The sequence below is a fragment of the Puma concolor genome, chromosome A2 (assembly GCF_028749965.1).
Source record: "Puma concolor isolate L17-30 chromosome A2, mPumCon1.1.hap2, whole genome shotgun sequence".
In the NCBI taxonomy this organism is placed as follows: domain Eukaryota; kingdom Metazoa; phylum Chordata; class Mammalia; order Carnivora; family Felidae; genus Puma; species Puma concolor.
The window spans coordinates 162,568,146-162,583,055 of NC_141668.1; the positions used below are offsets into that span (position 1 = coordinate 162,568,146).

A 14,910-nucleotide genomic window follows, 5' to 3' on the forward strand; every position below is an offset into this window, starting at 1 on the left:
CGAGCTCCCGGAAGGGAGATGCAGGGTTTTGCTTCTTTCTCCGGGCAGCTGGGAGAGCTTGCTTCCGAAGTTCTGCAGGCAGAGCGAGGGGGGGTGAAATAGCCCTCGAGGTCTCGGTGGTTCTAGGGCCTTGCGTTGGGGTCCCCGGACGGCGTTCCCCCACTGTCTACACTCACGGGGACCCGGTAGCTCCCAGATACATTCTCAGTGACGTTTCCTGCTCTCCAAACCCTTTTGCTCCCTGAAGCCCAAGTACCAAACGGAATCGGATAAGGAGAGATGCCTGTATGTCAGTTTGGGCGCCACTGGCCATCTTGGTGCAGACGGGCCCATCGGCAGGGCTGGTCACGGGGCGAGGGGACCACGAATTCATGGGGTGGACAGAGAGGACGGTGACGCCGAGGGGGAGTCCCTATGAGAAAAGAAAGAGGCTTCAGGCCTGTCTTGCTGGGTGGGCAGAGGGATCTGGCCGGGAGTGGCTTCCCACGGGCCATCTCCTCCTGGTGACCCCCAAGAGGCAGAGCCCTGGCCCCAGGCCGCCCCACGGGGGACAGAAAACGTGTATTCAAGATGTGCTTTCTTCTTCCTCCTTTTTCTCTTGCTTCTCCTGACTCCTTCTCTCCTGGGCTTGTGAAGTTTGCTCAATATGGGATGTCCTAATTATTTCTTTCCCCGATGAAGAAGGTGTTAATTGAGGCAGAGCTATTTCTGCGCCTGGCCTCGTCACCCCGGGCGGAAATGCAGGAGGGAGAGATACAGGGCAGGGCCCCTCGGAAAAGTCAGCCGAGAGCAGAGAAACCAGGACTCCTGGATCCTAAGTGTTGAGGTTTTATTGGTTTTCTTTCTTTCTTTCTTTCTTTCTTTCTTTCTTTCTTTCTTTCTTTCTTTCTTTCTTTCTTTTTCTTTCTTTCTTTCCCTTCCTTCCTTCCTTCCTTCCTTCCTTCCTTCCTTCCTTCCTTCCTTCCTTCCTTCCTTCCTTCCTTCCTTCCTTTTTCTCTCCAGCCAAGCAGACACAACTGGCTCGGGCCTAGGTGGGGTTGTGAGGGGGCAGATGTGGGTGGGGCAGCTGCGGGGTGGGTAGGAAGCCCCGATTTAGGAGGATAACTGAAAAGCTCGCGATTAAAAATATAAGGCGTGTGAGTAAGAGACCGATATAGACAGACACCCAGGCAGCAGGTTAATTTTAAAATATATTTATAACCAAATTCCTCAGACTCTCCGGACGGTTGCTTTTCTAGAAGCAGCCCTCAGAGTGTTTCGTGATGGGGGGCAGGGGGAGGGGGGACGGAAGGCTGGGTGGGGGGGTGGGAACGAAATCAAGAGCACCACGATGCAAACTTGCTAAAGAGAGTCAGGTTTCCAGCTGCACTCTTTTGTCATCGGGAACCCGGTTCCTGCACGCCCAGAACTGTGCTCAGCACTCGGGGAAATGCAAAGGTAAAGTGGAGGCTTCCTGATTTCCAACAGCTTCCAGACAAGACTCCTCGTCTGCCACCAGCTCGTAGCAGTGAAGCCCAATGCGTGCTCTTACCTCCCCTTCCCCCGGCAAATATGAACGAACCTTCCGGAGCCATTGAAGGGAAGGCGGGACCAGCGTTCACTGGCTGACGCAGGGGGCCGCACGGGGGTGGGAACTGAGCCCGATGTGGTCGCAGGGTGGAGACAGAGAAGGTTCTGGACAGAGGCGGCCTTCCCAAACAACAGTGGTTCTCGTCTGCTATAGGAACCCGTGCATTTCCTCTCTCCCTGCTCTTAGCCTTTTGTTCAGAAGATTTTGCCTTCCAACCTGTATTTATTAAATCTCAGCCCCTGTCCCAAGTGCAGCGTGAATGAGGGAGGCATGTCCAGCCAGTTAAACGAGCCGCCAGTGTGGTCAGCGCTTCTCAAGCACTGAGTGTCACTTCCCAGAGTGGCAGGTGTCTCTTTGCATGACCTTCAACTGGAGTTTCAAAGGCCAATAAAATTCACACATTCCATCGTTTATTTCTCTCTGCTGTGTGCTGAGTGGAGGTTGGCATTTGTGCCCGTAGCACATACGTTGAGATACGTTTTTGTTTGGTGGAGAGCTTGAGTTTGCACACTGGGCTGCTTTCCTGGCGGACAGTGTCGCTCTCTGAAATCCTTCAAAAGTGCGACTCACTGAACAGGACCCTCTCGTACCTGCTGCTCTGGTCCAGTGGGGACACACCTAGGTCATTCTGTGCTCCTGTGTGCTCCTGGGGTCTCGCCCTCAATCCCTTGGAATTCAGACCCCACCTCGGGCGCCCAGCCCAACCTCGCCACGAAGCTGTCGTTGATTGTCTGCGAAAGCAGCATCTGTTGGCAAGTGTCTCTTTCGTTGTGGCATTTTTACAATCTGCCTCTTGCCGTTTGGGGAGAAAACTTAGCGCCTGTGCCTAAGGGTAAGTAAGTACCATGTGTACTGGCCTCCCTCGCCCCCAGAACAGCTCCCTGTGCCTAGTACATCTCAAGAAAAAAAAGAAAGAAAGAAGAAGAAGGAAAAGAGAGGAGAGAAGAGAAAAGGAAATGGAAAACAATCAGGCTACAGAATAACAGCATAACACGACTGACATATTTGTCCTAATGGAAGTCTGGAGGACCCAGCACCCAACCATGGCACAAAGCACACAGCATATTCACCAAAACTGGCTGTATTCGGGAACATAGAGCACATCGCCACAGATTTTGAAGGACTGGATTATACAGAACATATCCTCTGACCACAGTGTAATTAAGCTAGAAATTGGCAACAAAAGGATAACTCAGAAAGTGTTTGGAAATCAAGAGACCTGCTTCTTGTTTGTGGATGACATGATAGGGTATCTGAGATTTGCTTTAAAAAAATATTTTAGTGGCAAGGCAAAGTGTGGGGAGGGGATACGGATGAAGCAAGATTAACCCTGAGTTGATAAGCGTTAAAGTTGATGATAGGTGCATGGGGATTCATTACACTATTCTATTTTTATATATCTGACTTAAAAAAAAAAGCATCTTGGCTATCTATGGGTCAAAGAATATTTTACTTGCGCAATAATGACAATAATGCATGACAGATTTTGTGGGATGCAGCTAAAGCTGCGCTCAGAGGGCAATTTGTAGCCTTAAAGAAAGGGAATGCATCGCGAAAGTTTGGGAAATGCACCGGAAAAGTAATAAAGCTTAGAGAAGAAATTCCTAAAACAGACACCAATGACTAGATGAGCAAAGCCAAACTTAAAAAAAAAAACATTGATAAATTCATTCCAGTAGTCTTTATTTTTGCAACAGCATTGAATCTTTACAGCCCCTATTTCTCAGAGTTGATTTTCCCAGCCCCTTCCCCTGATTTTTCTCCTCTTCTCTTTCATAGATGACATTCAGGGTGAGTCTCCGGCTCCGTGTGGGACAGAGGAACCCGCCCGCACCTGCCCCAATGGGACCAAATGTCAGCCCTACTGGGAAGGGCCCAACAATGGGATCACTCAGTTCGACAACATCCTATTTGCAGTGCTGACTGTTTTCCAGTGCATCACCATGGAAGGGTGGACTGACCTCCTCTACAACGTAAGTGATGCAAATTTGGGGGCAGGTGGCCCTCCTGGACCAGCCAATTCCTGAAGCTGCATTGGAGGGACTCTGAACCAGAGAGGGAGGGGAGGTGCAGGTGCCCAGAACTTTTAAGTAGAGGAGGCCCCTCAGGACATGGAAATCCGGAAGGCAGACCGATGCTGAATAAGGTTTCACTGTGCAAGTGTTTAAATATAATTTTAGATATTTTTTAATATGTCAAGCTTGTGCGATTCAAAAACCAACATGGATAAAAAAGTAATATCCTTGGATCTATACAAAGGGGCTCTGTGCTGGGACCTTCGCTGACCCTCTGCCAGCCATGCCCCTCCCTGTAGGGTGAGGCATCCCCGGGGCTCAGGGGACATGTCTACCAGGAACTGGCACCACTTACCCCACTTTTCTAGACCCCACTCTTGGATCATCTGGGATTCTGGAATTTTCTGATTCCAAGGACTTGCAATGAGATTCTCCCGTGGGTCTGTTGTCCAACGGCGCCACATGTTCTGGAAGCATCTGTTGGCACAAATGTGGCTGGAGCTTAGACTAATGCAGGCAGAAGTGCCCATGCATCTATGCATGAAGCCCCCTTCCCCTGGGCCAGACAGAGCCGTGCGTGGCCAGGGAGCAAGGCTGGCTTTGCTCACGTCGTGATCCAGTGCAGACATCTGGGTTCTAAATTGACCTTCCTGGTGCTTATGAAAGTATGTTTACAAAGGAGAGGCATAGAGCATATTTTATTTAGGAGCTTTTAAATATTTACAAGAGTATATGGGCCTCCGTCAGTACTCTTGTCCAAAACCTTGAAAATGTTAGAGACACATCCAAGGAGATGTATGCTCCTGTCTGCCCCACTTCCGTCCTGTTGCCTATCCCCCCACGATGTGCAACCCCTTTACTTCCCTGGTATATGCTTTCAGTGTTATTTATGCAGATGTAAGTGTCATCGAATCCATATTCTCCTCCGTCTTTCTTACTCCAAAGTGTAGCGTTCTATACGCGCTGTTGTGTTCTGTGATTCCCCCCCCCCCCCCCCCCCCCCCCCCCCGTAACAACATATCCTGGAGATCTTTCCGTGGCAAGACATGTCCTCATTCTTTTGTACAGCTGCATAGTGCTCCTTTGTCGGGGCGGGCCATGGTTTATTTAATCGGTTCCCCAGAGACAAATGTTTCAATGGTTTCCCCGCCCTCTGACATTGAGCTCCGTGCTGCCCTGAGCTCTGCAACGTGCATGTCTTTTCACCCTTGTGCAGATACAGCTGGGGTTGGTGGTGTCCATTCCCGGAAGTGGGATCACTGGGTCAACGGCTACAATGCACTTGTAATATTGATACTTGGAGGTGCAGGTTTTAGAGGCCCCTCCGCCCTAAACAGAGCACACCTTCCTCTCACCCTCCTGTGCAGGTGAGAGCCCCCCCCCCCGCCCCCCCGCCCCAGGCCAGTCGCCTGTCAGCAGCTGGAGATGTGTGGAGTCAGGGATTCAGGATCAAACACGAGGATGCCACGGGTGTAGCCACCCCACGGAGCATCCTAGGGCTGCTCCGCACACATCCCTCTGTTGACTCACAGAAGCGTCCTCTCCACCTGCCCTAAGTGCTGAAATTGCCAGTTAAGGTTCTGCCCATAGGAGTCCTGGCTTGGCCTGCTGGGGAAGCAATACCAGAAGGCTTCCTCCTGCGTACAGGGTTCCCGAACTCTCCTCTTGGTCCCGGTTCATGTTTCTTTTTTTTTTTTTTTTTTAATTTTTTTTTTTCACCTTTTTTTTTTTATTTATTTTTGGGACAGAGAGAGACAGAGCATGAACGGGGGAGGGGCAGAGAGAGAGGGAGACACAGAATTGGAAACAGGCTCCAAGCCATCAGCCCAGAGCCCAACGCGGGGCTCGAACTCACGGACCGCGAGATCGTGACCTGGCTGAAGTCGGACGCTTAACCGACTGCGCCACCCAGGCGCCCCCCGGTTCATGTTTCTTAAGGAAGCTTCCCTTTGGCGGGTGGAGGGAGATTTCCAGGAACGCATCCTTCTGATCAGTGGCTCCTTTTAGGGTGGGGTGGAGAGTGCCGCCCGGGACAGGATTGCACAAGTGCCGTGGACAGTTGTGCGTGTCACACACTGCACATGCCACCGCATCACAGGAGTGTAATTTGTATCGTAGGCGACACAAATGTCTACCACAATTCTAGTTTTCGACAAAAGTAAAGGATGTAGGAAAGACACACGGTGTTCTAATTTGTATGAAGACCTTGCCTGAGCACAGCCTCCGTAAGTCTCTCTCTTGGGCCTCACTGGCAAACACCCTGGACAAAAGGTTACACCCAATTTGCAAAAGCTTGTGGGGGGGGGGCTTTTATGGGGCTCTAGGTCTTTGCTTTGCAAGCATGGTGAGAGAGGGGGGGCTTCAGGGGAAATGAACCCTCCTGGAAGTGAAACAGCTGGGAGCCAGGAAGGTTAAGGGAAGCCGGGCAGAGAAAGGGACTGGGGAGCAGAAGCTAAGAAACTTGTGAACACGGGCAAGGGTTTGTGTCATGGGGTCAGGCGTCCGGAGAAAACCTCCAGAGTTTCAGGGGAAGACACTGGGGATGTGCTTAGTGGTGGGAGGAGAAGTGTGAGCACGACCACAGATTTCCAGAAGATTCTCTAGTCCTAAGCAGCATCGGTGGAAGGGATGTTTGTCCTGGAAGCTTAGAGCTGAGCCGCCTTGGGGAAGCGGTGAGAGCACAGAGTCAGAGGCACCAGACTGCCTGGGTTCCCATCCTTTCCTTGCTGTGCAACCTTGGGCAAGTCATTTGGCCTCCCTGTGCCTCACTTCCACGTGTGCAGTATGAACAGAAGCACAGTCCTACCTCACGGGGAAGGAGGACTGGGTGAGGTGGGCGCCTGTGAAGTGCTTACAACCGTGCCTGGTCTGCGTAGGCCGAACCCTCCCCCCCCGGCGGACACTCCTTTCAGAAACATTTTCAGCATTTTACCCCGTAAAAAACTCCAGCAGCGCCTGAGGGAGAGGAGTGAGCTGTGGGGTCCCACTTTATTCCCCACCCTCACCCCACTGGTAGCTGCCACTGACTCAGAGTAGCCTTCTAGAACTTTCCATCCCGCTGTCGTCGAAACCCCAGCAGTGATCTGGTACCACAAAGTGGTGGCTGAAACAACAGACGTTCACTGTCTTGCGGTCTGGGTGCCGGAAAGCCCACACCGAGGCCTAGGCAGGGCCAGGCTCCCTCTGAAGGGTGTAGGGGAGGATCCTTCTTGGCTTCTTCCAGCTTCTAGTAGCTGCCAACGGCCCTTGGCATTCCATACAGCCACCAGAGCCCCTCGTCGCCAGAGGCAGGGACTAAGGTGGCTGTCGTTGAGTTTCTGCTGGTGAGGACAGAGCAGTTGATTTTTCCAGGTTCATCTGGGCTCTCTTTTTACGTGCTGCCTTCGGCCAGCCCTGCCCAGCCCTAGGACACCCCCCTCAGTCCATCCAGCCACAGGCAGCCACAGTGTCTGGAATCTTTGTCCTCTGTTGTTGTACTAGAGCTGAGGCCCCGTGGGGACAGGGTCCAGACGCACATGCTCCAAGCGTCTTAGGATCGATGGGCGCAGATGCCGAGGGGACGTCGCCTGCCTGGGTGGGCAATCCCAATAGCTCGTTTCTTTTCTCGGTGTCCTTGAAATCCATCCGTGTGTTCAGTAACTGTTGAGCACCTACTGTGCGCTGGGAAACGGGCAGGTGACTGGGGACCCAGCATAAGAAGACAAAAATCTCCCCACTCTCATAAGGGAGACAGACACAAGCAAACACAACAGATAGGGAGCTGGTCCTAAAGTGGGAGGGAGACAGCAAACGAAGGCAGAAGGCGGGCCATGGCGACCTGCCCTATGAGGACGGAAGCAGCACAAGAGGAAGGCGGGGCTGGTCTAGGTCAGGCAGTCAGGGAGGGCTCCTCAGAGGAAGGGACACGTCCGCAAAGAAGCAGAGCACCAGGCAGCTGTTTGTGGGAGAGCATTCGCGGCAGAGGGAACAGCAGCCGCTGACCCACACGGCGTGTTCGGCCCTCCTCCAGGTTTCCCCAACGACGACTGGTTTCTTTTCTTTGTCGCGTGGCTTCCTGGTTAAAGCGCCTTTCAGAAAAAGCCTAACCTCCACTAATCAGCAGTGCTGACAAAGGTTTATATCGGGATGTGCATCTCAGCGCTACTTATAAAAATAGAACAGAGCTGGAAGCAAGCGGTTAAGTGCCGTATGGTCCCTTTGTATGAGGGAATATTACGCCGTCATTAAAAAGCATCTGTTGGGAGAATATTTAAGGATGCAGGGAAATGCTCACTGTCTAATGATGAGTAGGGAGGAATTGATTTTCTTTAAAAAAATTTTTTTTAACACTTATTCATTTTTGAAAGGCAGAGAGAGACGGAGCGCGAACGGGGAAAGGGGCAGAGACAGAGGGAGACACAGAATCCGAAGCGGGCTCCAGGCTCCGAGCTGTCAGCCCAGGGCCCGACACGGGGCTCGAACTCACGGACCGCGAGATCACGACCTGCACCGAAGTCGGCTGCTTAACCCACTGAGCCACCCAAGCACCCCGGGGAAGTTGATTTTCTGGAAAGCATACAGGCGGTGCGCCTGGGTGGCTCAGCCGGTTAAGCAGCTGACCTGATTGCGGCTCAGGTCGTGATCTCACAGTTTGCGAGTTTGAGCCCCGAGCCGGGCTCTGCTCTGACAGCGTGAAGCCTGTTTAGGACTCTCTGTCTCCCGCTCTCTCTGCCCCTCCCCTACTCGCACGTGCTCTCTCTCAGAAATAAATAAAACGTTGTTTAAAAAAAGAATCAAGGTGAGGTAAACCTTATGTCTTAGCTCGGGCTACCGTTACAAAACAGCACAGAGCAGGCGGCTTAAACAACGGAAGTTTATTTTCTCACAATTCTGAAGACGGGAAGTCTGAGACCAGGGTGCTCTGAGCTCAAGCGTGTGCGTTTGAAAATAGAAGTTAGGAAGAGGAGACTGGAGAACACTACCAAGATGGCCTCTAGGGTTCGGGAATCGGCATTGGCCCGATACTTCTCTGTACCACCACGTTTTTCTGCAGAGATCACAATTTCCTTTACAATCGGGGAAAAAAAAAATATTTAAACTTGTCTTGTTATCTATTTAGGAGGGGGGAAAAAGATTATACCAGGAAACAGGGAGGAAGAGGGACATGAACATTTTCCCAGTGTGCCCATGGTACGTTGGGTGCCCTTTTCTTGCTAATGTGTCCAGAGAGAGCCCACCCGAAGGGCTGATTGACATAGCAATGACAAATGGTTGTTTTTACTTTATTATTTTCTAAGCAGGCTTCATCCCCACCATGGAGCCCAACCCGGGGCTTGAACTCATGACCCTGAGATCAAGACCTGAGCTGAGATCGAGAGTTGGATGCTTAACTTAGTCTCCCCACTAATTAGAGGGTGGGCTAGACTTAGTAACTTGCTTCCAAAGAATAGAGTAGCAAAGCGGGAGATGTCGTCATTTCAGAGTGGGGAGACCCCACCGTAAGTCAGCACCCCCAGGGAATATGTAATCGTGTGGCCCTTGATTGACGTGAGGGGCAGGGACCCCATGGGCTGTCTTCCCCAAGACTCACAACCCCTGCGTAATCATGAGCAAAACATGGGACAAACCCAGAATGGAGGGCATCCTGCAGGATACCTGGCCTGTCCTTTTCCAGACCGTCAAGGTCACGATCAACAAGGGAAGACTGAGAAACTGTCACAGACCAGAGGGGCCGAAGGAGATGTGATTGCTAGATGCAGCGCGGGGAACTGCAAGGGGAACAGAAAGGGGACATCGATGGGAAAACCGATGAAATCCAAATAAAGTCAGGAGTTTGGTTTATGAATAACATGAGAAGGAGAGGTTACCGTCCCCCCCCGCTCCCCGAATTACAAATGAGAGTCGGAGGTTGAGAGCATGGCCTGTGGTTGCCAGCCAGGGACGTGGTGGGACCAGGTGCCCTGATCCGGTCTGGGAAATAGATATGGGGGAAGGGAGAGACGGAGGGAGAGAGAGAGAGAGAGAGAGCAGTTTAATTTTTAACGGAGTAATTTCTTAAAGCTGTCTAAAATCCAGAGCAGGGGTGCCTGGTGGGGGTGGTGCTCAGTCGGTTAAGCAGAGCCTGATGGCACAAAGCCTGCTTGGGATTCTCTCTATCCCTCTTCCTCTGCCCCTCCCCCACTCATGTACTCAGGCTCTCTCACTCTCGCTTTCTCTCTCTCTCAACGTAAATAAACATTAAAACTTAAAAAATAGGGGCGCCTGGGTGGCGCAGTCGGTTAAGCGTCCGACTTCAGCCAGGTCACAATCTCGCGGTCCGTGAGTTCGAGCCCCGCGTCGGGCTCTGGGCTGATGGCTCAGAGCCTGGAGCCTGTTTCCGATTCTGTGTCTCCCTCCCTCTCTGCCCCTCCCCCGTTCATGCTCTGTCTCTCTCTGTCCCAAAAATAAATAAATGTTGAAAAAAAAATTAAAAAAAAAAAAAGTCTTGGGCAGAAAAGATAGAAATCAGGAGCAAAAGAGCCTACCTCAGAGATTTTTTTTTTTTTTGTATTTTGTTTTAAGGTTTTTTTTTTTTTTGATGTCTTATTTTTTATTTTTTGAGGACAGGGAGAGACAGCATGAGCAGGGGAGGGGTAGAGAAAGAGAGGGAGACCCAGAATCCCAAGCAGGCTCCAGGCTCCGAGCTGTCGGCACAGAGCCCCACGCGGGGCTCGAACCCACAAATGCGAGATCATGACCTGAGCGGAAGTCGGACGCCCAACCGACTGAGCCACCCGGGTGCGCCTGTTTTTGGCTTTATTGAGATACACGTTTAAGAGGTACAGGATAATGATTTGACGTACGCATGTTGCACAACGATTAGTTAACATCTGTCACCTGATATGGTGACCAAAAATTGGTCTTTTCCCGCTTGTGATGGTGGAGGCTTGGGGAAGCTCAGGAGGGCTCTGCTGGGCCAGAGCACCGTCGAGGCAACGTTTAGGTGGTAGATGCCAGGGACGGGAGGCGGAGAGGCTGGGGCCCTCCAGCACGTCTCATGGGGGCACCTGGGTGGCTCAGTCCATTAAGCATCCAACTTCGGCCCGGGTCATGATCTCGCGGTCCGTGAGTTTGAGCCCCGCGTCGGGCTCTGGGCCGACCGCTCGGAGCCCGGAGCCCGATTCGGATTCTGTGTCTCCCCCTCTCTCTGCCCCTCCCCCACTCACGCTCTGTCTCTGTCTCTCAAAAGTAAATAAACTTAAAAAACAAAACACAGGACCCTTCGTGAGCAGCCAGGGGGTCGTGGCAGGACAAGACATTTTTCACCCCATCTCCCAGATGAGGAAACTGAGGCCCAGAGGGGTGAAACGACCTGCCAAGGTCCTATAGCCGAGGGTGGTGAAATCAGGACTCGAACCCAGCACTGGGCACTAAACATTACACCCCCTCCCCTCTTTCTGACTCTCCCCTTCTGTCTCCCTCTCTGCCTTGGTCCCTCTTATTCCACATCTGTCTCTGTCTCCTCCTCCTCCGCCTGTCTTCTCTGTCTCCCTCTCCCTCCCCACCTCTCTGTGCTTTTCTGTGCCTTTTCTGTCTCTGTCACTCTTTATTTCTCTCTTTCGGTTAACGTCAGCTAAGTAAGCAGCAAAGTGTGCGTAGTTGGTTGTGAATGTGTGTCCCTTGACACACGGCCGCTTGTGGTGGACACTGGTCTTTGACCTAAACCTTTTTTATTCATAGATGCTCACTGTGGCCAATATCAAAGCATCGGAATTTAGGGGGCTTGGGATCACGCATTCATTCAACAAACATTCCTTGAATGCCTCCTGTGTGCAGGTCGTCTTCCAGGCGCCTTGCATATGTAGTGAATGGAAAAGACAAAAATCCCTGTCTGGGGGGAGTTGACGTTTTAGCGGAGGGTGGAGTTGATCAACAACGTAACGAAGAGATTGTATGTATGTGTGTGTCAAGGGTCAAGTATCTTAAATATTTTAGGCTTCGTGGGCCATACAGTCTCTGTCGCAACTGCTCAGCTCACGTTGCGACAACGTGAGCTTTGCTCAGTCACAACAAAGCAGCCACGGAGAAAATACATGAGGGGATGGACATGGCTGTGTGCCAACAAAGCCAGAATTTACAAACACAAGTGGCTAGTCCATGGGTTCTTTGCAGACTCATGTGTGGGAGGGGGGTGGGAGCGTGGGGAGAAAAATTAAGCAGTAGAGGGGTTGTGGATCATCAGAGTGAGAGGTTGTAGTTCTCCGAATAAGCCCTGAAGGAGGTGAGGGGGAACATGGAAGTATGTTAAGGAAGGAAGACCCAGGATAGCCAGTGCAAAGGCCCTGGGGCAGCAGCACGCCTGGTATTTGTGAGGAGCAGCAAGGTGGCTCACATGGCTGGTTGAGAGAGTAAGGGCAGACGAGGGCGGGGGTGAGGTCCCAGGAGGGGACAGGCGGAGAGGCTGTATAATTTATCATCCAAACCGGGACAGTTTTGAGAGCAAACAGGTAAAGGAGGACTCAAAAAATAATTAACAGGCGTTGCCTGATCTACAATGGGTGTAAACTGGGACATTCGACCTCCCGCACCACCACTGTGGGACCTTGGCTCTTTCACGGTCAAACCCACATCATTTTTATCCAGGAGGCTGGGGAACTGGGTGTTCTCCTGAGCTGAATATTTTTTTTTTTAACATCCTCTATACTTTTCTCTGAATGAACCGTTCTCAGGACATTAGAGGAAAATAAACCATAAAACAGAAGGCACTTCAGAATTTTACTGGGACTCAGTCATTAATTTGTTTGATGCGTGTTTACTGAATGCTCGCTGAGCTCCAGGCACCACACGGGGCCCCGGGGCCGAGGCTGGGATGAATCCGCATCTCCTTTAAGGCTCTCCTGGCCCAACCATTGTAGATGGAAACCACTACATAAATGCAGCGAAGGGGTGTAGTAGGGGAAAAAAATTCACTCTGTTGCAAGCCCGAAGGCTGGTTCTCACCCCAGCTGTGCCCTCCACACCCTGTGTGAGCCAGCAAATCACCTTGCCTTCCTCAGCCTCAGTTTCCCCATCCACCGGGTCTGGAAGTTGTGGAAATCACGGGGCATTTTCGTTGGCTCGAAAGTCCTCTACTAAAGCGATAGTGCGGGATCGCATTCCAGGGGAAGAGCCTGATCCTTTGGACCCGAGATAAACACGGTCTCGCCTCCTTAGTGTTATTTAAACAGTCCACCCCCCAGGGACCTCAGGGTTCCGTGCATTCGCCATGCCGCCGATGCTTGGTAAGCACCTACTGCGTGCTGCTCGGTAAGCACCTACTGCGTGCCGGGTGCCGTGCTGGGCACTGGGGAGCTGACGTGTTAGGGAGCAAAGGCCATTTGCAAACAAGCACGTGTATGAATTGACTAGGTGATTCAGAGAGCAGAGCATGCTGGGAGAAGAATGGATGTCTGGCAGGGCTGGAGGGGGCGGCTGGAGGGAGTCCTTTGGGCCGGGAGGTCCAGGAAGGCTTCTCTGAGGGGGGGCACCGTAGGAGCTGAAGGCTGAGTGGTGAGGAGGAGTCAACCACACCAAGATCGAGGGGACACCGGGCTCCGGGCAGAGGCTCGGGGAACAGAAACACGTAGCACACTGTAATCTGGAACTTTACCTTTTGGCGTACCGATGTCTCCATTGGACATGCCGGAGACATTCTTTTTCCACACGCGCCTCCTGAGCTCCATGGAAGGGTCATTGAGAAAGTGACATTTGAGATGAAGGACTTGACAGAGTAAACTGAGGAGGCAGCAGGGTGTATCGGCCAGGAAAACTACGTTAGGCGGCAGTAACAAACATCCCCCAAAGTCCCCGCGACGTTAATAACAACAAATCTCCTTTCTTGCTCATGCTACATGTCCAGTGTGGGTTGGCAGTGGAGGAGAGGGGGCCGTGTGCAACATGGTCACTTGGGAGCCAGCTCTGGAGCCACCTGGACCTTGCCACTCGCTGTCCCAAAAGGAGAGAGGCCCCTGAGGGCCCCACAGTGACACTTCAGTGCTCTGGTCCAAAAGTGGCACGGCTATTTCCATCCACTCCTTACCGGCCAGCAGCCATCGTGTGGCCGTCAGCCAACCACAGGGGGACCAGAACAGGCCATCCTACCATGTCACCGGAAATACTCAGTGACAGCACTAATGGGGAATAGTGTTCCAGGCACCAGGACTCCTTGAGCCTTTGGAGGAAAGACGGGACTGTAAGAGCCCATCCTTTTCAGTGTCACTGATGACAAGTGAGCAAGTTTCCATCCTCCTTCCGTTCCCCAGACCCAGACTCGTGCACACACCCGCCCTTTACCTGAACTGCCAAAGGAGGTCAGACCCAGGAGGGGAGGTTTGGGCCGCCCCACGTTCTCTGCCGTCACCGTGGCCACGGCAGCTCCAGCCTTTCTGCCTGGGAAATCTAGTTCCCGTCTTGCTCCCGAGCAGACCCCACGGGAAGCCCACTTGGTGATCAAAACCCGCGCCTGTCCGTGCACCAACTCCTTCTCCATGAGTTGTTGGATCCAGAGCGTGGAACGGAATCATTTGGGCCAGACTGGAAAGAGAGCACAGCACGTTCTCTGCCAGTCCCGGGGAGAAAATCAAACAAGGGAGAGGGGAAGAGGGAGAACAGGTTGAGAACTAAGGACGCGGGCTGGGCGGGGAACTTGGACGCGCCTCTCATTCAGTCATTCAACAAACATTTATCGAGCAGTACTTGCATGCCTGGCATTGTGCTAGGGAACACAGCAGGGACCAGAAAAAGCGCTGTCCTTGTTCCTTGTGGAACTGACATCCCAGCTGGGGAGGTAGGCAGTGATCAGGAGAAATAAACAAAGCGTAGAAAGGGTGAAGCGCTAAGGGCAAAGATAGAGCAGGAAACGGGGTTAGCAATGGAGGGTCATCAAAGAGGGCTCCCTGGAGAAGGTGACTTTTGAGCAAAGACCTGGAGGAGGTGAGGGAAGAGCCATGTAGGAATCTAGGAGGAGAGCTTTCCAGGTGGGGGTGGGGCAGCAGGTGCAAAGGTCCTGGCGTGGGGCTATGCCTGGTGCATTTGAGGAGCCAAAAGGAGCCCATGTGGCTGGAGCAGAGTTATCCGAGGTTAGAGTGACAGAGGGGCTTGGGGGCGGGGGGGGGGGGGGGCTTCCATCTGTGGCTGCCATCACATGGAGGCCAGAAGTCCGAGACTAAGATGTCAGCAGGGCCATGCTCCCTCTGAGACTCTGAGAAGAATCCTCCCTCACCTCTTCCTGGCTTCTCCTTCTGGCTGTTGACCCTTGGTGTTCCTTGGCTTCTCTCCACCCTCTGCCTCCGTGATCATGTGGCTGTTCTCTCCCCTGCGCGTCCCTGT

At 52.4% G+C, this 14,910-nt stretch overlaps 1 protein-coding gene across 8 annotated transcripts in view; it reads left to right on the forward strand.

Moving 5' to 3' along the window:
- Positions 1-14,910, forward strand: part of CACNA1A (calcium voltage-gated channel subunit alpha1 A) — a 287,235-nt gene that overhangs the window by 170,061 nt on the left and 102,264 nt on the right. For all 8 annotated transcript variants that reach the window (XM_086698925.1, XM_086698923.1, XM_086698924.1 and 5 more), the window contains one exon: positions 3,350-3,543. In XM_086698925.1, the coding sequence (XP_086555051.1) occupies positions 3,350-3,543 (194 nt within the window). The remainder of the gene's footprint in view (positions 1-3,349; positions 3,544-14,910) is intronic.